The following is a 21,360-nucleotide window of genomic DNA, read 5'->3' on the forward strand; positions in this document are numbered from 1 at the left end:
TTTTTATATACTTATTTCTGTGAGAGCACAAGTATGCAAGTTAGACTGAAATCTTCAACTGGAAGAAACATCTTGCAAAATGAGATCCCCATACTTGTTTTGTATTTCCTTTTCTCTGGGGCCAATAAAAACATCACCGGTAAAAAACGGCGTTGCAGAGTCACCTGAATTTGATCCAGTGTAGTAAGCAATACTTAAAGGTTTGTCTCAAATGAGCAAGCTCTGAAACAACCTCAGGTGCCTTCTCAAATAGCTAAATGACCTCTAGTAAAGTTTGAACTCCAAACCCTTTATTTTTCCCAAGCTGTGTCCTGGACCTGGATGCATGTATTCACAGGAGATTCAGAATCAGGTCCTTAATAGAATGAAACCTGTTGAAATCAGCCGTGCTGCCAGTTGCCGATCCTAAAACACCACTTCTCCCCAATTCTAATTGACTGCTTCCTGCCCATTTTATTGTTCAAAATCATGACAGATTATAAAACCTGAACACTTTTGTCATTAGGTCCACTTAGCCGGATACACCAATCCTCAAACAGATTTTAAATCATTGGCCGTTATCCGATGAACCACATATGCTATGCGCTACGGGGTTCCAATATGAACCACCAAAGGGGAGAAAACACTTGAATGCAAACTCTTTGACAGGCAATATTGAGAGAGGCTGAAGTCATTCAGTGGACTGCAGGTCACCTTATGCCAACAACAAATCCCTCTACACACCGTTGTTCTTTTTCCATGTCTTTTACTGTCCTCTTTCTTATTCTTGTCTATGCTTTCATCTTCTCTTCCTGCTGAAATCTTCTCTTTTACTCAATGGATTTCTCCTGCCTATCTGCTCCTTTCCTTCTCCAAAACTCATCTTTCTCAGCTTTTCTCTCTGGATGCTCACATATACCAGTCTAAAAGGCTCTTCTGCCTACGACTGTAAATTCCCATATGTGCTCTCCACATCATTTAGGTGCTCAGGTGCCCACAACAGAGGGCAAGGGAAGCAGTGGTACAGAGCAAAATAATAGAGAGGCGACAGATGGGGGCCTGATCAAGACTGAAGAGAAGACAGCAAAACCCTGTGAGTTTTCAACAGCATTGTTCCCCCCCTTTTCCTTTTTGATTGTTTTGTTTCCTTTTGATCTATGGCTGGAACCTCAATCTGCTGGAAACAAAGTGGAGGAAACAGGCAAACAATGGTTTGCCATACGTAGGAGTCTCTCTCACACACAAGATTGATTTTATTATCCAGCCAGCTACCTACTCATCCCAAAGCTCCTCTTCAAGGTGCAGTTCATATCTCTGTATACTTACTAACAGGGATTACTATCTACTGACTCATATCTCGCCTGTGTGAAAGTGGGTGTCCTGAATTAATTGTAATGATGGACTCTCATAAGGTATATCAGCAGAAGTATATGATGGTGAATTTCTGGAGGCAACCTATGACCTGGAAGGTAAAGTATGCAATGAAGATATTTAAGCATTCACACTGAAATTGATTCCCCCCACCAATAATATAAGAGTGAAGTTACATACTCCTGCAAAGACACAAAATGTTTGGGTGATTTGGGAATATAACCCCTATTATTGTACTCTCTCTAAAGCAAATTTAACCTGTAAAGTGCTTTTCACGTATTATTTTGCTAATCCTCATAGCAGCCCTGTGAGGCAGATTATTGCTATTATCTTGCATATGGCAAGCTGCAGCTAGGAAAGAGTGCCTTGCTTATGCCTGAAGTAGGATGGGAACCCAAGCAGTATATTCCCAAATCCAACGATCCACCTTCATGGGCTCTCCCCTCCAAGAATACTGAAGAAGTTTTTTTAAAAAAAGAACGAACGTGGTTAGTTTCTTATGTGAAACTAACCAGATTGTTCTTTCTCTCTTTTTTAATCATTTTTCCCCTAAGGAACATATTCAATAATTTACAGATTAAGATAGTTATTGGTGTCCGAAGCTGTTTATGATTTCTGTGTTTATTTCAAAAGAGCTAGATGGTCGATGGTTAGTTTTTTCCCTCTCCAAAGTTCTAAGAATTAAGATGGAGATTTTGGATATTATCCAGATAAAGGCCATAGCCCCAATCCAGAGGATCCTTGTATGTGTGGAGCTCTGATGTGTACATGGAGCTGCAGACATTTCCCCCATTCATTGTGATTTCAGCGACAGCTCCATGCATATATGCATAGTTGTTTGCATAGAAGTGTCTTTGACATTGAAGTGAATAGGGCATGTGCTTGTTTGGAGGTTTTTGTGTGTATTGAAGAATCCACAGAGCTCTGAATTCTTCATAATATCGGTCTTGCATTTTGAATGGGCATTCCAGACCAATGGCTCATAATCCTGGAAAACCTGTGCAATATGTATTACATTGAAACATCGATGCCGTGTGTGCCTTCAGTAGCAATGCTCAGCTCCTCTACTCATGAAGTGAAGGAAGGCAAGGGAGAGGAGAGAGAAAAAGGAAACAGTGGAAAAAGGAGAAAGGAAAAGCCCATGCTAATTCTTATTCTCACTGTAATTTCTTATGTGGTGAGGTCAGCACAACGTTTGGGCTTGTCCTAAATTTTGGTGTGTCAAGATATTTCCCCAAACTTTATTTTTGTGTACTGATGGACAAGCTAAGCTGGTGACTGAGCCATCATGCCTGCTTTGCTGTGCTGCCACACTTGAATATTATTTATCATTATTGCAACCTGTATCTGGCTACATGTGCATTTGGGGCATTTCTCATGTTGAAGCCAGCCTGATTATATAATGAAGATTTTCAGTGTGTGCATGTCAATCAGATCTCAAAACAGCAATTGTTCCCACGTGAGCCTTGATATAAGTTGAAACAGCAACTGATCTAAGCCCAAGAACAATGGATGTTGTCGTCAGCCACAAGTCTAATTTTAGCTGTATTATTGGTACGGACAGCATATAGGAGTTCATGGTGCAAGAAGTCCAGGCAGAAGATTTAGAAAGTATCCATTTCCAGAGGAAGTAAATGGGGCACAATGTGGCTTGCCAAGGAGTGACAGACACAGTTGAGGGAAAGTGAATGGTCCCCCATTTCTACTTTGCCACCCTGTGCTATGTGAGTGGCCTCCATTACATATTGCATATACATTACATCCAGTATATATTGTTAACACTTTGGAACAAACCTTTTTTTGAAAATGCAAAAAAAACCTTGATGTTTACTGCTGTATCTCTTGCTCTTCCTTGTTTCCTTTCATATTTCTTTCAATACCTGAATTGCTTTGTTCTTCATCTTTTTTCCAGTACCTTTCCTTCCACTAAGTTTTCTACAATCTTTAATATTTCACCTGGATCTCCAGGTATACTTTCTTTGATTGTCAATCTTTCGGCTGTCACTTTCTTCAGCTCTGTCTTTCTTCTTTTACTTATTCTATCAATTATTCTCCCTTTTCCTTCTCTATTTTTCTCTGTCCCATGTTTATTGCCCTTGAATGGGGTATTGTTATGGCTGCTTTAATCACGGACAAATTTGACAATAATAATGGAGGGTGACTTTGGGGGAATAATGTCATGGCTTCTTTAAAGTTAATAGAGGAGATTTTCAACTTTCAGTGAAACTAATATTACATTTCAAATACATATATATGCATACATTTAAAGGATCAAGCATCTCTTATGGACTAAGTGACAGGATCAGATATTATGCTCCTCTTAACTCATTCAATCATTCATCTGCACTATCAAGAACTGAATCTGGACATTTTGGGGACTGAAAATAAAGGAGTCATTTATTTGTTACCGATCCTAAAACACCACTTCTCCCCAATTCTAATTGACTTCTTCCTGCCCATTTTATTGTTTAAAATAATGACAGGTTAAAAGACCTGAACACTCCTGTCATTAGGTCCACTTAGTCGGATACACCAATCCTTAAACACATTTTTAATCATTTGCCGTTATCCGATCAACCTTATATGCTATGCACTATGGGGTTCTAATATGAATCACCAAAGGAGAGAAAACACTGAATGCAAACTCTTTGACAGGTGATATTGAGAGAAACTGAGGTCAGTCAGTGGACTGCAACCATAGTTGTGGCAGCAGTCCTGCAGGTCACCTTATACCAACAACAAATCCCTCTACACACCATTGTTCTTTTTCTATATCTTTTACTTTTCAGTTTCTTATTTTTCATCTTCTCTTCCTGCTGAAATCTTCTCCTTTACTCAATGGATTTCTCCTGCCTGTCTGCTCCTTTTCTTCTCCAAACCTCATCTTTCTCAGCTTTTCTGTATGGATGCTCACATATACCAGTATAAAAGGCTCTTCTGCCTACGACTGTAAATTCCCATATGTGCTTTCCAAATCATTTAGGTGCTCAGGTGCCCACAACAGAGGGCAAGGGAAGCAGTGGTACAGAGCAAAATTATAGTGAGACAACAGACGGGGGCCTGATCAAGACTGAAGAGAAGACAGAAAAACCCTGTGAGTTTTCAACAGCATTGTTCGCCCCCCTTTTCCTTTTTGATTGTTCTGTTTCCCTTTGATCTATGGTTGGAACCTCAATCTGCTGGAAACAAAGTGGAGGAAACAGGCAAACAATGGTTTGCCACATGTAAGAGTCTCTCTCACACACAAGCTTGATTTTATTATCTAGCCAACTACTTGATCATCCCAAAGCTCCTCTTCAAGGTGCAGTGCATACCTTTGTATACTTACTAACAGGGATTACTATCTACTGACTCATATCTCGCCTGTGTGAAAGTGGGTGTCCTGAATTAATTGTAATGATGGACTCCCATAAGGTATATCAGCAGAAGTATATGATGGTGAATTTCTGGAGGCAACCTATGACCTGGAAGGTAAAGCATGCAATGAAGATATTTAAGCATTCACACTGAAATTGATTCCCCCCACCAATAGTATAAGAGTGAAGTTACATACTCCTGCAAAGATACAAAAGTGTTTGGGTGATTTAGGAAAATGTGCAGGAAACTGAACCCCTATTATTATTCTCTTCATAGAGCTATTTTAACCTGTGAAGTGCTTTTCACGTATTATTTTGCTTAGCCTCATAACGGCCCTATGAGGCAGATAATCATTATTTTGCAAATGGCAAACTGAAGCTGGGAAAGAGTGCCTTGCTTATGCCTGAAGTAGGATATAAATCTAAGTAGTATATTCCCAAATCCAGCGATCCACCTTCATAGGCTCTCCTATGAGTTTTTTTAAAAGAACAGATGTGGTTGGTTTCTTTTGCAAAGTGTGAATTATGCATTGTTCGTTGTTTTTTAAAAGAACCATTTTTTCTAAAGAACCTAGTCAATAATTTACAGCTTAAGACACTTATTGGTGCTTGAAGCTGTTTATGATTTTTGTGTTTATTTCAAAAGAGCTAGATGATCCATGGCTAGTTTTTATCTCTGCAAAGTTCTGATTATTAATTAAGCTGGCAATCTTTGATATTATCCAGATAAAGGCCATAGCCCCAATCCAGAGGCTCCTTGTATGTGTGGAGCTCTAATATGTACATGGAGCTCTTGTGTCCAAAGATATTTTCCCCATTCATTGTGATTTCAGCGACAGCTGCATGCATATATCCCCATTTGTTTGCATAGAAGTATCTTGGACATTGAAGTGAATAAGGAGGCATATGCTTGTTTAGAGCTTTATGTGTGCATTGAAGAATCCACAGAGCTCTGAATCTGGTTTCATATGTATTCATAAATATATATGGTGTTTACACTGGGATTAGATCACTGGTCCCAAAGGTTACCTGTCATCTTCATGAAGCTGGCTGCAGGTAAATCCCTTTATAACTTAGAAATAGGTGATTTATCTCTAGCGATTGTTGGAAGTAGACTGGTGATCTAGTTTCTTTCTATGCAGTGTGGCTGTGACCATGCTGGTAAGAGTTCCATTCATTTTGTGTTTCATTTTATGAGCCTAGCCTGCTAGTAATCAGTTATCATACAGCCACAAGAGTGGCTGTATACTATTGACAGCACAGATTTTTCACATTCCAACATGTTAAACTGAAAATATCCCACATGCCATTCTGCTGCCTCCCATAAGCTAAAACTTACAATACTTATAGTCCTGAACTCAGAAACGCTTGCTTAACAACCCTGTAAGTTTTCATGGCAATACACAAAACAGAGAGAATTAAGAGTTCAAAGTGTAAAACAAGAGAAAAAAATCCAGATCCCTGTTGTAGTTTTTTCTGTCAGTGGTCTCATGATTTGTTGAAATCAATTAAAAATCAGCCATGTTGACAGAGTGCCTGTAATCCTATTACTGATCTTGTCCCATGCTCTGACCTGCATCTTCTGCAGTTTAAAAGATTTTGCATGGCTGATTTTTAATTAATTTAAGAAAATTAACCTTGGAGTCTACGATAGTGCAGGCATGCTTAGTAAGAACCAACTGTCAGTGTTCTAAAAGCCAGACTAACAGCTGTTTGGCTTCGCTCGTCACGGAGCCACACTCATATCATTTATTCCACTTTAAACAGTCATGGCTTCCCCCAAAGAATCCTGAGAAATGTAGTTTGTGAAGCTCTCAGAGGCACATTAACAATTATTTCCAAGCTACACAGGAAGTGGATTGGACTGTGAAAGACTAATCCAATTTGTCGGCAATACAATATCTCACAGAGAAGGTCAGGTCTCTTGCTTCCCCGGTGCATTCACTATAGCTGCCCAATTTCCCTGCTTTTTAAAGTTTGATAGAAATATCTGTTGACTATACATACGTTCTTAAACTGCAAGGGTTTTTTTGCCTACTAGTAAATTTTTTATATTTATGTAGCGTCAGTTCCTGCAAGTCACTTGTGAGACAATCTGCTCAACAGTCAATTCACAGTTTGCACATAGACATGGCAAGCCACTCATCCCTATACACATCTCCTCCTGGATCTGACTCTGGTGTTACTAATGATATTTAATCTTGTAACTACAGAGTTTAGATTCCTGCATTGAGCAGGGAGTTGGACTCGATGGCTTTCTCCATCAATAAACATAAAATTCTGTGCTCGGTCTTGTAAATGGCCAGTTTATGCAAAGTCATTGCATATATCACTTTACCTTGCATTCTATCTTCTGAACTTGATATGTATTTTTATTAGCAAAACTTGGCGTTTCTGTTATATTTTAGAGCATAGGGAGGCTGGTTTTGCCTGTTGGGAATTCCATGAGCACTTTGGAGCACCCAAATAGCTCTAAACAAGTTTCATAAATACATAGGGTATTTATAACAGGCTGTATTCAACTAAGTCCTACTCATAGTAGACACACTGAAATTAATAAACCTAAGTTAGTAATGGTCATTAACTTTAGTGGTCTACTGTGAGTAGGACTATTTTTGAATACGAGCCAATGAGATTAGGTCACCACCCCAGGATTTTTGGAGTTTTTGCAGAACATTTCAAAACCTCGAATATGGTTTGAAGGAGAATGTTGTGGCAGCAGGAGAAGAGGAATGGATTAATGAGAGGGCAGGAAAGGTGTATGTGTACACACGACTGAGGCCAATACAGGCCGGACAAAGAGCTATGCAGGGCACAGAAGCAGTAAGCTGTGCCTGTGAATGATTCTGTGTGTGTATTTACATATTAATTATTTTCACAACAATGAAAACTAGAAAAACTTCCTTTAAAAGATGCAGGAAATTATTTGGATCAAAACTGCGTGCCAGATATTAGGTTCCATGGGAAATTCTTTTATTACAACCAATAATTGTGTTGCTTGCATGTTAATATTCCTTTTAAGGAAGCAATACAATAATATTGATGGCCTACCCTTTGGGATTATAATTTGAATTAATTTACTGTGTTGTGTTTTTTTAAAACTATGTATTAGTGGATCTTTGAAACTGAGGAAAGTGTCAGATAACATTTGTTTCTTTCTGTCTTCATACAGTTTCTTACAGTTCTGAAAACGACTTAAGAGGTCTTTACATTCAAGCAGTATATACATTTTGTTAAATAAATAAATAAATACAGTAGGAACTGGTGGTTTTAAAATAGTTTAAGGATATGAAATATGTTCTGTTTGCCACATTTTATTCTTCAAAAACAATCATAATTTTTTTAAAAAAATTAGGAGCATAGTTCATATATATAATTCTCAGTGTTTGTCCTTTTTTCTCCTTTTGCTTTTTCTCCTACTTCAGCGGGACAATGGATTGTGGCCAATCCAGAACTAATAGACAAAACAAAGTTCACCATCACTGGCCTGCCAGCTGGAGCAAAAATCTTTGTTCGAGTAAAAGCTGTGAACGCTGCGGGTCCCAGTGACCCTCGGATGCATCCACAGCCAATTATAGTCAAGGAAATTATAGGTGAGATTGACTCTTCACTTGTGACTCATGTGAACATGCATAGGATTTACCATACATGAACTTACATGGGTTATAGGCTGCTACTTAATTCATTATCTAGACTTTGCATGGCTTCCTCCCCCATTTTCTTACACATGCACCCACAAGATATGACATCTGGCCATTTTTTAATTTGGTTCAGTGGAAGTGTCTGTGCTTCTTTCTTTCTTTCTTTCTTTCTTTCTTTCTTTCTTTCTTTCTTTCTTTCTTTCTTTCTTTCTTTCTTTCTTTCTTTCTTTCTTTCTTTCTTTCTTTCTTTTTTCTTTCTTTCTTTCTTTCTTTCTTTCTTTCTTTCTTTCTCTCTCTCTCTCTCTCTTCTTTCTTTCTTTCTTTCTTTCTTTCTTTCTTTCTTTCTTTCTTTCTTTCTTTCTTTCTTTCTCTTTCTTTCTTTCTTTCTTTCTCTCTTGTTTTTGGTAGATCAGGGACATTTAAATGGAATGGTGTGTTTATGGTATAACACCATAAAACAAAAAAGGCAAGGATAGTAAATTTAAATAAATGTACTGAATCTATCTATCTATATACACACACATACAATATCAGATATCCAGGAGTAAGTGAGATGTAATTCAAAATGTTTAATTGCATAAAATATAACAAAACCAATTCTGTTTCTTCGGACTTGCATATAAGATTTTAATTTTATGTAATTAAACATTTTGAATTACATCTCACTCCCTTCTGGACATTTGATATTTTGTGTGTGTGTGTGTGTGTGTGTGTGTGTGTGTGTACAGACAGAGACAGACAGAGAGAGAGATTCAGGCATTTATTTAAATAAATAATTTATTTAAATAGAGAATGTGGGATGACCATGGCCACTTTTTTGTCACACCCACTTTTGGGGTATAGCCACCAAGAGCATGCAGCTCCCAAAGAGGCTGCAATGTGATAACATGGCCATTGGTCTGAAAAAGGCTAGCCAATCCTGGTTCACCATTTTCAAGTATTGTTTTTGGAAAATATTAAGTCACATGTAACAATATTGACTTAATAGATAATGGCTCATTGATCCAAGAATTAGTATTAGACGTGCATGTTCACCTCCCCTTCCCTCTTTTTTTGTGCTCCAGCTTTGGTACTTCAATCTTGGTTTGTTTAAACCACAATTTCCTATTACATCTGTTATGTCTTGTTCTCAAAAAAGAGCCCACAAAGCGTGATGGAGCAAAGCAGCTAGCCCAGTGGTTGTAGCACCACAGATTGCCCTGAGTAACCAACTTACTCTAACAAAGGTGGAGGGTCCTGGCTCTAGTTTGGCAGACTCATGGTCAGACTTGGTGTCCAGCCCTTCAACTCATCCTTCTCCTCTGATTCCAAGACTGAGTCCTGGGATGTGACAGCATTGAAACTTGGAAACTGTGGTTTAATCTCAATTTATTAAGCAGCATATAAAACCAGGTTTCAGATCTAGTTAATCAAAGATATTAAAAACAAGTGTGCTTCCCCCCCCCCTTCAAATGAAGAACCTCCGAAGATTCGCTTGCCAAGACACTTAAAGCAAACATATATTCGAAGAGTTGGAGAATCTGTGAATCTTGTTATTCCTTTCCAGGTAAGGGTGTGTGTGTGTGTGTGTGTGTGTGTGTGTGTGTGTGTGTGTGTAATTCTTTATGTGACGATACCATGATATTGTCAAAACAGCAGCATATGCTACTGGATTTTTCAGAATCTGTTTGTGTTCAATAATATGCACAGCTACTATCATTGGCTTATTGGAAGAATTACTGAGGGAATGGATTGGACCCATAGCAAATTAGTAGCACTGAGGCCCTGTTGAAATCAACGGGACTTTAGTAACAAACCTTTCACATTGATTTCAATAGGAGTTAAATACAACTACCTTGCTCTGGATCCAACTCAATGTATTTATTTATTTATTTATTAGATTTATATCCCGCCCTTTCTCCCAGTAGGAACCCAGGGCATGTATGTGAAACAATTCTGAGCACTTATGGAAAATGGGAATAAAATTGTAATCCTTGGTACCATACCCATTACCAGTATAGGATCTCATTAGCCTTGGTTCTGGTGACCAGCTCTACTGATTAAAGGAGCAGGACTGAGGAGTTCAAATGGCCCATGATGAGCAGATGGCCCCTAGCCCTAGGCTAATGCTTTCAGAGATTTGTATTCATGTAAGCCACTCTTTGAGCTTGACTTCTCTTTCCGTGTGCCATAGTGTAGTGGTAGAGCAACTGCTTTGTACCCAGAAGTTTCTGGGTTCAATGCCTGGCATCTTCAGATAGGACTGGAAATGTTCCCTATCTGAAATCCTGGAGATCCACTGCCAGTCAGTGTTGAAAATACTGAGCTAGATGGATCATTGGTCTGGCTTGGTATAAGGCAGCTTTCTATTTTCAGATTCCAAGTGTAATTTGGCATCAGGTGGGTAAATGTCACTGTACACTATATAAAACATTTTGCTAAAAAAGAAATGGAAACACAATACAGCCTTCACCAACCTGGTGCTTTTCATTTGTTTTGGACTACAAATCCCATCAGCCCCAGCCAGCATGGGAGCTGTAGTCCAAAACGTCTGGAGGGCACTGGGTTGGGGAAGGCTGAGATAATACATGGGAGTGTTATAAATTCAACCAGAATTGGCTAAAGTTGGTAAAGTCATATTTTATTGATTGTGACTCAGCAAGGCCTTCTAAACATCTACAGAAGTCATGCCATTTTTACAGACAAACAATGGATGCATTCATGTTAGCTCAGTGACTGCTCTCTCATGTTCCTCTGGAATCACATCCTTATTTATTCAGCCATAAGATGTTCAGACTTTCATTGTATCTGGTGGCTAGTTTTGCTGCAAAGGACTTTTTAAACAATTCACATTAATTTCCATTAGTCCCAGAACTCTTCAGGACTACCACAAAGTCACTAGAAGCAACTGGTATTTCAACCTCTCATTGAATACCTGGAGCACCAGAAAAGGAACTTATGGTATCTGTTAATGTCAGAAGGGTTGAAGAGAATATGTGGAGTGCCCGAAGATCATTTCTGTGGTAGCAAAACTATGGCAATGCTGTGCATATCAGAATATTATGTGTAAATGTGTGTTGCCAGTTTGTCTCCAGGCCTAATTCAAGGTCCTCACATTAATGTTTAAAGCCAAAACAACTTAGGCCCCAAATATCAGAAATACCATCTCCTTCCTTACTCAGAGAGGGCTCTCTTGGTAGTTCCTGCCACTCTCAGAAGTGTGGGGAATGGTAGCCTGGGAGAGGACTTTCTCTGTGGAATTCCCACAGAGGTGCATCTAGCATCTCCTTTGTACAGATTTCTCCATATGCTGAAGACACATCTCTTCTCCTTGGCCTTTGACAGTTCAGGTGACTCACCTCTTTCATTGAATTCATGCTGTTCTATTCCACTTGGAATGGTTTTATTTGTTTTATAATTGTTACAGTTTAATCTGTTTTTATAATTATATATTCTATTGTTGTAACCCACTCTGGGACCTTATGGTGAAGGGCAGGTAAAAAATCTTACAACTAAATAACAAAAATATCAGAAGTGCTTTTTCTTATTGCAGTTTAAATAGCAAGGAATTGTTTTGAATGCTTTTTGTTCTGAAAATAACTGGAGAGTTGCAATTTATCTTCAGTCAGAATCTGAAGTTAAAGCTAAATAAGCAGCTTGCTGACTTCAACCTGGAGCTGTCTTCCCGCCATTTAGCCTTACATTTAAAGATCATCTTAAAAATAAAATAATAATGCAATCATATAACAATTGAACATGGGTTTTTCCCACACACACAGGGAAGACCAAGACCTAAAGTCTCTTGGAAGAAAAATGGAGCTCATGTAGACAAGAACCAAATTAACATCCGCAACAGTGAAAATGACACCATCATCTTCATCCGAAAGGCAGAGCGAATCCACTCTGGGAAATACGACATGAAAGTCAAAGTAGAGAATTTGGTGGACAAAGCCTCAATAGAACTTCAAATAGTTGGTATGTCTAAAAATCCATGAGTGAATAAGAGTATAGCCTGTTATATTCTCTTATAGCCTGACAGTTCTTAGAGTAGTTCAGGTATTATTAAAACGACTGCAAGAAGGGCCGCAGCTCAGTGGTAAAGCATCTGCTTTGCATGCAAAAGATTCCAGGTCCAATCCTCAGCATTTCCATATGGAGTTAGGAGAAACCCCCATCTGTAACTCTGGGGAGCCAATACCAGTCAGCGTAGACAACGGTGAGCTAGATGGACCAATGGCTTGATTTAGTATAAGGCAACTTTCTATGTTCCTAAGTTATAGGAGTTAGCAACCACTGTTCTGTGATCTGTTGTACATTCTTCCATGTATCTGGGACTGCCTACTATCAGAGACAGCATACTGAGATAGACAGATTATTGTTGGCGTGTGTGCGTTGTTGCGTGAAACAGCATACATTACGTTGGAGTTAAGTTGAGCAAGAAACTTCTTCAGAGCATTAGAGCATGTTAAGAGTCTTTATTCAAAGACATTAAGGCTTTTCAGCAGTTTCCTTCCCCCCCCCTCTAGCTCTACAGCACATTTCTCTTCAAAAGCAAAAGTAAGACAGCCTCTCAGGTCAGAGGCTTGATGCAGAAGAACAACAACTCACAGACTCTGTTAGAACTTTCCCAGTCTATATCTTGATGGTTACCATAACAACGGCCTTCACTGTCCGTTCCCAGACTGGCAAAGACATAACTCCTCTTTACTTTCAAAACTTTCAGACTTGATGGAAAACTACTAGGCCTCATGCCAACAAGCCCCCCTTTTTCTCATCATGTCTGTCAATTACAAAGAAATCTCAACAATACATCTTCATACAGTAATACATTTCTACAATACCTCTTGCAATACATTTCAGTACATTGCATCATACATTTTCAGTTCAGTACAGTTCAACATTACATCTCAGTACATTTCAAAACTTTATTCACTCAAACTTTGGTTCATTCCAAGCCTTGTCACCAGTTTGCCAAATTTCTCCTCACACAAAGGCTTGGTCATTATGTCAGCCACCATGTTGTTAGTGTTACAAAATTTTAGGTTAACAAACCCCTGCTGCACACAATCCCTTACGTGAAAGTATCTGACACTAATATGTTTTGTTCTCTTGGTATGAGCTTCTGATGTGGCTATCTTAATGCAGGTCTGATTGTCTTCATATACAGTAATCGGAAATTGCATATCAATGCCTATCTCCTGCATGAGCATTGCGAACCATTGTAGCTCATTACAGGCCTGTGATAGGGCCACATACTCGGCTTCTGCACTTGATGTTGCAACCACATTTTGTTTCTTGCTGCTCCAGTCAATGCATGACCCGTGCCACATCACAACTATGCCAGAGGTTGACTTACGACTGCTCAGCTCCCCTGCATGATCTGCATCCACAAAACATTCAAGACCTCCTGTCTTTGCTCCTGACAAAACCAGACTCTTTGTCTTCGTGCCTTTCAGATAACGCACTATCCTTTTAATCCCGTGCCAGTCAGCCTCTGAAGGATGCTCTACCTTCCGGCTTAAAATGCTGACTGCATTACATATGTCTGGGCGAGACACCTTCACCAAATATTGCAATTTCCCTATTATGCGCCTGTACTTCTCAGGATCTGTACAAGGCGTCTCCTGCACATTCTGTTGGAAAGCCACAACCATTGGAGTCTTCACAACATTACATTCTGTCATGTTGCATTCTTCTATGATCTGATTTATTTTACTTTCCTGACTCAATGTTATGCTTCCGTCTTCTGCACGCACAATATCCGTGCCTAAATAGTGTGTGACAGGCCCCAAATTCTTTGTGTCCACCTGCCTGCCCAGTTGCTCATTAAATTCTTGTTCCTCTTGCTGCTCATGATAAAAATACATGATGTCATCAACGTAAACTGCACAGAACGTGGTTTTCATCCCCTGTCTCTTTATATACACACATGGATCTGCCTTGCATCTTTGGAATCCCATTCCATGCAACACTCTGTCCAATTTCTCATTCCAGCAGCGTGCACTTTGCCGCAGTCCATATATTGATTTATGCAGTTTACACACGAACCCTTCCTTTGACACAGAACCCGGAGGCAGTTCCATATATATCTCCTCTCTTAAATCACCATGTAGGAATGCCGTCCCTATATCGTAGTGATTTACACTCATGTTCTGCATCGCTGCCAGCTTCAGCAGCACACGAATGGACTCATGTTTCACAACCGGGGCGAAAACAGCATCATAATCTGTCCCATGCTGCTGGGTGAATCCCTTGGCAACCAAACGTGCCCTGTACCTCTGTACTTCCCCGGAACTTGCTTTCTTCTTCTTAAACACCCATCTGCAACCTATGGCCTTTTTACCCATGGGTAACTTTACTAATGTCCATGTGCCATTCTTTTGCATGGCTTGTAATTCTTCCTGCATGGCCTGCTGCCATTTGTGCTGCTCTGCCTCAGGCATCAGCCTGATTGCTTGAAATGATGCTGGCTCTTCTAATTCTCTGTGAACTTCCTCCATCTGGGCAGTGAATACCGACGGCATGCCTTTTACGGCTGTCTGTTTACAGCCCTGACCGTCATTCCCTTTCCGCCCCATTGAACTCAAGGCATCAGCACACTTCACACCCATGGACATTTTAAACTGTGACTCATTAAGGCTTCCTTGCATGCACACTTCATCTCCCCTCATTATAAAACATTGGTATTTGTGAAACAAAATTGAATAATTACAACTCACCAGTTTTCTAACTGATAAAATATTATGAGCCAATTCCGGAACAAACAAACAGTCTGACATTAGTCCAAGTTTGTCAAATTTCACCAGACCACGGGCTTCAACATTCTTACGCGATCCATCAGCAAGTAAAACAAAGTCTTTCACTTCTTCTGAAACGTAAAACAAACATCTGTCTTTAATTAATATATGGCTTGCTCCGCTGTCAAGAATAAAGTTCATTCGTTCCAAGTCTTTAGACTTCTGTTTACAAACAAAGTTCACACTTCCCTGCTTCAAGCCTCCGTTCCTGGAGTTTCGCTTGATTGCACAATCTTTACGGAGATACCCACGAGCCCCACAGGCAAAACAAGACTTCAGCCGCTGCTGCTCCCGCTTGTTTTCCTGTCTGCTTTCGGCAGCCTGCTCCGGTTCGGCACAATTCTCCTCCTTGCTTCTGACAGCTTCCACCGGCTGGGCTCTCTGCGCCTCCTGCCTCCGCTGCCATTCCTGGGACAAATCCTGCAACGCGTCCCACATCTGTTTAGCCGACGGCTCATCTCTCACACACATCAGTTGAGAATCCGATAGAGCCAAGATTATAAACGCCTGCGCCCTCTGGTCTCGACGCTTCCAGGCCGTGGTCGGTACCGCCGGGGTTTTTTCTTTAATCACGTCCCATAAATCCTCTGTTATCAGCAAAGCCTGCATTCTCGGCTTCCAGCTGCTATAATTCTTTTCATTAAGCCGTTCCATCGGCAAGCCTCCCCCAGACAGCTTTACAGCCATGTTGCTCACCTCCATCTGGTACAATCAATCAAGCTGCCCTCTCTGGAACTCCGTCTGCCGTTCAGACCAGCAACTTACTCCCGTGTAATGCGCTGTGGATCTGGGCCCATAACCCCTGTTGGCGTGTGTGCGTTGTTGCGTGAAACAGCATACATTACATTGGAGTTAAGTTGAGCAAGAAACTTCTTCAGAGCATTAGAGCATGTTAAGAGTCTTTATTCAAAGACATTAAGGCTTTTCAGCAGTTTCCTTCCCCCCCCTCTAGCTCTACAGCACATTTCTCTTCAAAAGCAAAAGTAAGACAGCCTCTCAGGTCAGAGGCTTGATGCAGAAGAACAACAACTCACAGACTCTGTTAGAACTTTCCCAGTCTATATCTTGATGGTTACCATAACAACGGCCTTCACTGTCCGTTCCCAGACTGGCAAAGACATAACTCCTCTTTACTTTCAAAACTTTCAGACTTGATGGAAAACTACTAGGCCTCATGCCAACAATTATAAGTTTTAAAAAGAAAGTTGAATTCTTTGTTGATAATCTATGCATTAAAACTGCAGGACACTATGAAGTTTCAGAATATGTCTAATTTCTTTGTAATATTGATTTAACCCTCCACCTCGGATCAGCAGCATGGGTCACACCATCAGCTTGGATGAATAAGAGTAAAAAAGTGCTGGAAGTCAAACTGAACATACATTCCACTTCCAAATAAGCATGCTGTACTGATTAATCTTGCCTAATGATGAAGTTTTATATTTATCAATAAAAAGCAAATGAAGCTGCATTGGTCAGTTAAAGTTCCACATCCACAGTAGGTTAATACTTTTATTACAGTCAACCAAAATATCACAGAACAGTGAGCGAGTTTTTGAGTTCTCCAGCATTCTTCATCAGGATGTTGTTAAACAAAGCAGGGATGAGAGAGAGAGAGAGAGAGAGAGAGAGAGAGGCTGGCTTGATGTTGTAGCCAAAAAGTCTGCATTTAGCCACAATCTTTAAAAAGACTGTAGGAGGAGATTGCAGACTTAATTGGATTAGATTCTATCTAAATATAAAGTCCAGTAGTTACCTAGATCTGACTGCAGTCTTAAGTGAAACACACAAATTCCTTGTTCTGGGGACAGAAGTAAAGAGAAAAAAACATGGCAGTTTTTATATTAACAAAGCTGGAAATCAATTTTAGGATATGTGCTAGATTTTAAAAAGTCATTATAAACCAAATTGGGTAGCATTACTTAGTGGGTTGAAAGAGTTAATCTTCCTGCTCTGAGATTACACTTGGCCTAGTTTCTATGCAAGCCTGGAAGATTTTTGTTGTTCTTACAGTGAAGGATACATTCTAACAAATGTGCCTTGGAGGATATCGGATGGGTAGGAGATGCACATGTGTTGATATTTCTGAAATCTGATCTTCCTCAGAGAATACTTGGAGAATCTCAGCCATTCCTGCTTTGCTAAAGTTATTTTAACTCTCACATTTGAAAAGTTTGGATGCGGTAGAAGACCTGTAACAAAATGTTATCATCTTCTAATAAGAATGTTCCTGGTTCCAGCACGCTTGCCATGATATCCTCCAGGATACCTATCACATACACAAACACTCAGATTTATCAGTTTACACTTTCCAAACAACATGAGAACCGAAAATTAACACTTATCCAAATATTGCGATGCAGTTCTCCAAACAATATTTACAAAAATGTATATATTAGGGTAAAATGTGCATATAAATGCATATATTAGTGAAAATAATACTGAGAGACATTGCTTACAAAAACATGTACATTAGTCAAAACTGCATAAAATGTGTTTATTAGGATAAATTCAATCAAAAATGCTGGAGAATTTCCAGAATGATTTTGTTTTTTCAGCTGGAGTGTTTTATTGAACTGTGATATTGTCTCTTGCTTGCATGGATGACGGATAGAGAAACCTCTCATTTTTCGATGGCTGGAAGGTAGCCTGTTGTACAAAGGAAAGAGTTGCAGGTGTTGCTGCACCCACTGTTTGCCTCTTGGCAAACCCAGCATGGGTATGTGGCCCCCAGAAGGTTGCACAGGAGGAAATGTGGACCTTGGACTAGAAAAAGTTCCCAACCCCTGTGTAGGGTATAGGGTGCGGTTCAAAGATTATCAAAGGAATTTGCAGCAATATAATCGAATATGAGTGGAAATGACAGTGCTGGAAATTGTCACAGGCCTGCTTCTCACATAATGCTAAACCATGGCTTAGCATTATGGGTGGACCATGCCCAGCATATTAATTATGGTGTGTTTACTGCCAACAAAATACAATCTGAAATCATGATTTGTTGGCTTATGAAACTTGGTTTATTATAACTATGGCTTAGCATTATGCATGAACCCAGCACCTTTCTTTATCCATGGTTTGTTTTACCACCTCACCATAGATGCTTACCAAACTACAAAGGCATGAGGCAAGCGCAGCTGGAAAACAAAACAAACATTTGAGAAATAAACCATGGTTTGTTTGATTGTCTATGGGACAACTCATAGTTAACTCATGGTTTGTTAAACAAACCACAGCTTAGCATTATGTGTGAACCAGTCCACTGTCATCAGAAAAGCCTGTAGCACAGAAACTGAGAGTAAACATGATGGTGCCAGGACTGGAGACAACATCCTAAAGGCCTTTTGGCCTTCAGGAAGCTACAATGTTGGTGCAGCCTCAAAAGAAAATAAAAACTATTTGCCAAGGACAGAGCAGAATAAATTATGCAAATGGAGCAAACACATAAAGTGGTAAAATTAGAAATATTGATGATAGTACTTTATTGCCACAGATCGTCCAGGCCCACCCCTAGCTGTAAAAATTGTTGATGTCTGGGGAGAGAATGCTGCTTTGGAATGGACGCCACCAAAGGATGATGGCAATGCAAACATTACTGGGTACACAATCCAAAAAGCTGACAAAAAGAGCATGGTAAGTAGACTTTCTGACATGACAAATCTTAGGATGAGAGTTGCATCTGCAAGGCTATCTCTCAAATGGTTGCTATTATTTGTGAATGTGTGTGCTTTTGTGATACAAGGTCACCTGTCCTTTCAATTAACGTTACTAATGACCTTGCAATGAACTTGACCAGCCTCTATGATATTTGTGGCTAGGAAAAACCATTTCTTCATAAGACCATTGGATATTTTTCTCTGCTGGTTATTAACTTCAAAATCAGTGGAGTAGTTAGATAATTTTAGACTCTGGACTTAATGATGTTATGACAGTGTGGGATACCTGTAGATGGTCATGTACAGTATATTACTTCACTTACTTTGTGAGAAACCAACCCTGCTGCATCAGGGAACCCTCATGCAGGGCCTTGGACCTTTGCCCCAAAGTCCTGTCCTGATGGCACCACTGTTGCTGCTGCTATGCATTTCATTTATATATCACTTCATGTGAAATCTTGAAGTGATTTCACAATGCAGTAAAAACCATATGCAAAACAATTGCATATGTAAAAACAATTACATATATATATAAATAAAAACATTACATATATACAGCAATTTCAAATAAATTCAGATACTGGTAGAAAGTATGATTAAAGCTAGATTAACTAAGCACATAGAAGAACAAGCCTTGCTGAAGCAGAACCAGCATGGCTTCTGCAAGGGAAAGTCCTGTCTCAGTAACCTATTAGAATTCTTTGAGAGTGTCAACAAGCATATAGATAGAGGTGATCCAGTGGACATAGTGTACTTAGACTTTCAAAAAGCGTTTGACAAGGTACCTCACCAAAGGCTTCTGAGGAAGCTTAGCAGTCATGGAATAAGAGGAGAGGTCCTCTTGTGGATAAGGAATTGGTTAAGAAGCAGAAAGCAGAGAGTAGGAATAAACGGACAGTTCTCCCAATGGAGGGCTGTAGAAAGTGGAGTCCCTCAAGGATCGGTATTGGGACCTGTACTTTTCAACTTGTTCATTAATGACCTAGAATTAGGAGTGAGCAGTGAAGTGGCCAAGTTTGCTGATGACACTAAATTGTTCAGGGTTGTTAAAACAAAAAGGGATTGCGAAGAGCTCCAAAAAGACCTCTCCAAACTGAGTGAATGGGCAGAAAAATGGCAAATGCAATTCAATATAAACAAGTGTAAAATTATGCATATTGGAGCAAAAAATCTGAATTTCACATATACGCTCATGGGGTCTGAACTGGCAGTGACCGACCAGAAGAGAGACCTCGGGGTGGTAGTGGACAGCACGATGAAAATGTCGACCCAGTGTGCGGCAGCTGTGAAAAAGGCAAATTCCATGCTAGCGATAATTAGGAAAGGTATTGAAAATAAAACAGCCGATATCATAATGCCGTTGTATAAATCTATGGTGCGGCCGCATTTGGAATACTGTGTACAGTTCTGGTCGCCTCATCTCAAAAAGGATATTATAGAGTTGGAAAAGGTTCAGAAGAGGGCAACCAGAGGTCAAGGGGATGGAGCGACTCCCTTACGAGGAAAGGTTGCAGCATTTGGGGCTTTTTAGTTTAGAGAAAAGGCGGGTCAGAGGAGACATGATAGAAGTGTATAAAATTATGCATGGCATTGAGAAAGTGGTTAGAGAAAAGTTCTTCTCCCTCTCTCATAATACTAGAACTCGTGGACATTCAAAGAAGCTGAATGTTGGAAGATTCAGGACAGACAAAAGGAAGTACTTCTTTACTCAGCGCATAGTTAAACTATGGAATTTGCTCCCACAAGATGCAGTAATGGCCACCAGCTTGGATGGCTTTAAAAGAAGATTAGACAAATTCATGAAGGACAGGGCTATCAATAGCTACTAGCTGTGATGGCTGTGCTCTGCCACCCTAGTCAGAGGCAGCATGCTTCTGAAAACCAGTTGCTAGAAGCCTCAGGAGGGGAGAGTGTTCTTGCACTCGGGTCCTGCTTGCGGGCTTCTCCCAGGCACCTGGTTGGCCACTGTGAGAACAGGATGCTGGACTAGATGGGCCACTGGCCTGATCCAGCAGGCTCTTCTTATGTTCTTATGTTCTTATACTGGCTGGAATAAAAATCTCCACGTAGAAGGCTTGTTGAAAGAGGAAAATGTTCACAATGTCCTAGTTATTTTACAGTTAAAGACACATATCCTCTTTTCTTTAAACCTTTAAAGCTTCAGTATGGAAGCAGCAGGATGGACTACATATTTATATAATTACCATTCCATAGTGATGTTTTTGTTTAAAGTAACTGCTTCGGGGCATGGAATACAGACAACCCTTTTCAGTTTGTCCCAAACTCTGAAATAAAAGTAGCTAATTGAATTCATATGTAACTAAGACATGAGATACAAATATATATGGCAAAAGAGTGAGCCTTCACATACATTAAGGCAGGGGTTGCCAACCTTTTTAGGCCTGTGGGCACATTTCGATTTTTGAGCAAGTGCCATGGGCATCACCCCCTCTGGCCTCTTTTCTCCTTCCTCCTTCTCTCCTTTCCGGAGAGACAGAAAAACAGTAAGTGGATGCACACAGACTTCACTTTTCCAAGAGATCTGGATAAGAGAGTTAATGGGAGTCTTGAAAATCACAGGGGG

At 39.9% G+C, this 21,360-nt stretch overlaps 1 protein-coding gene across 6 annotated transcripts in view; it reads left to right on the top strand.

The window, feature by feature from the left end:
* MYBPC1 (myosin binding protein C1) overlaps positions 1 to 21,360 on the top strand; it is a 165,506-nt gene that overhangs the window by 121,230 nt on the left and 22,916 nt on the right. For 5 of the 6 annotated variants that reach the window (XM_061638845.1, XM_061638844.1, XM_061638847.1 and 2 more), the window contains 6 exons: positions 962 to 1,072; positions 4,334 to 4,444; positions 8,132 to 8,299; positions 9,805 to 9,893; positions 12,106 to 12,301; positions 18,614 to 18,753. In XM_061638845.1, the coding sequence (XP_061494829.1) occupies positions 962 to 1,072; positions 4,334 to 4,444; positions 8,132 to 8,299; positions 9,805 to 9,893; positions 12,106 to 12,301; positions 18,614 to 18,753 (815 nt within the window). The remainder of the gene's footprint in view (positions 1 to 961; positions 1,073 to 4,333; positions 4,445 to 8,131; positions 8,300 to 9,804; positions 9,894 to 12,105; positions 12,302 to 18,613; positions 18,754 to 21,360) is intronic. The other variant, XM_061638849.1, reaches the window with a different exon arrangement.

The sequence above is a fragment of the Rhineura floridana genome, chromosome 8, assembly GCF_030035675.1.
Source record: "Rhineura floridana isolate rRhiFlo1 chromosome 8, rRhiFlo1.hap2, whole genome shotgun sequence".
In the NCBI taxonomy this organism is placed as follows: domain Eukaryota; kingdom Metazoa; phylum Chordata; class Lepidosauria; order Squamata; family Rhineuridae; genus Rhineura; species Rhineura floridana.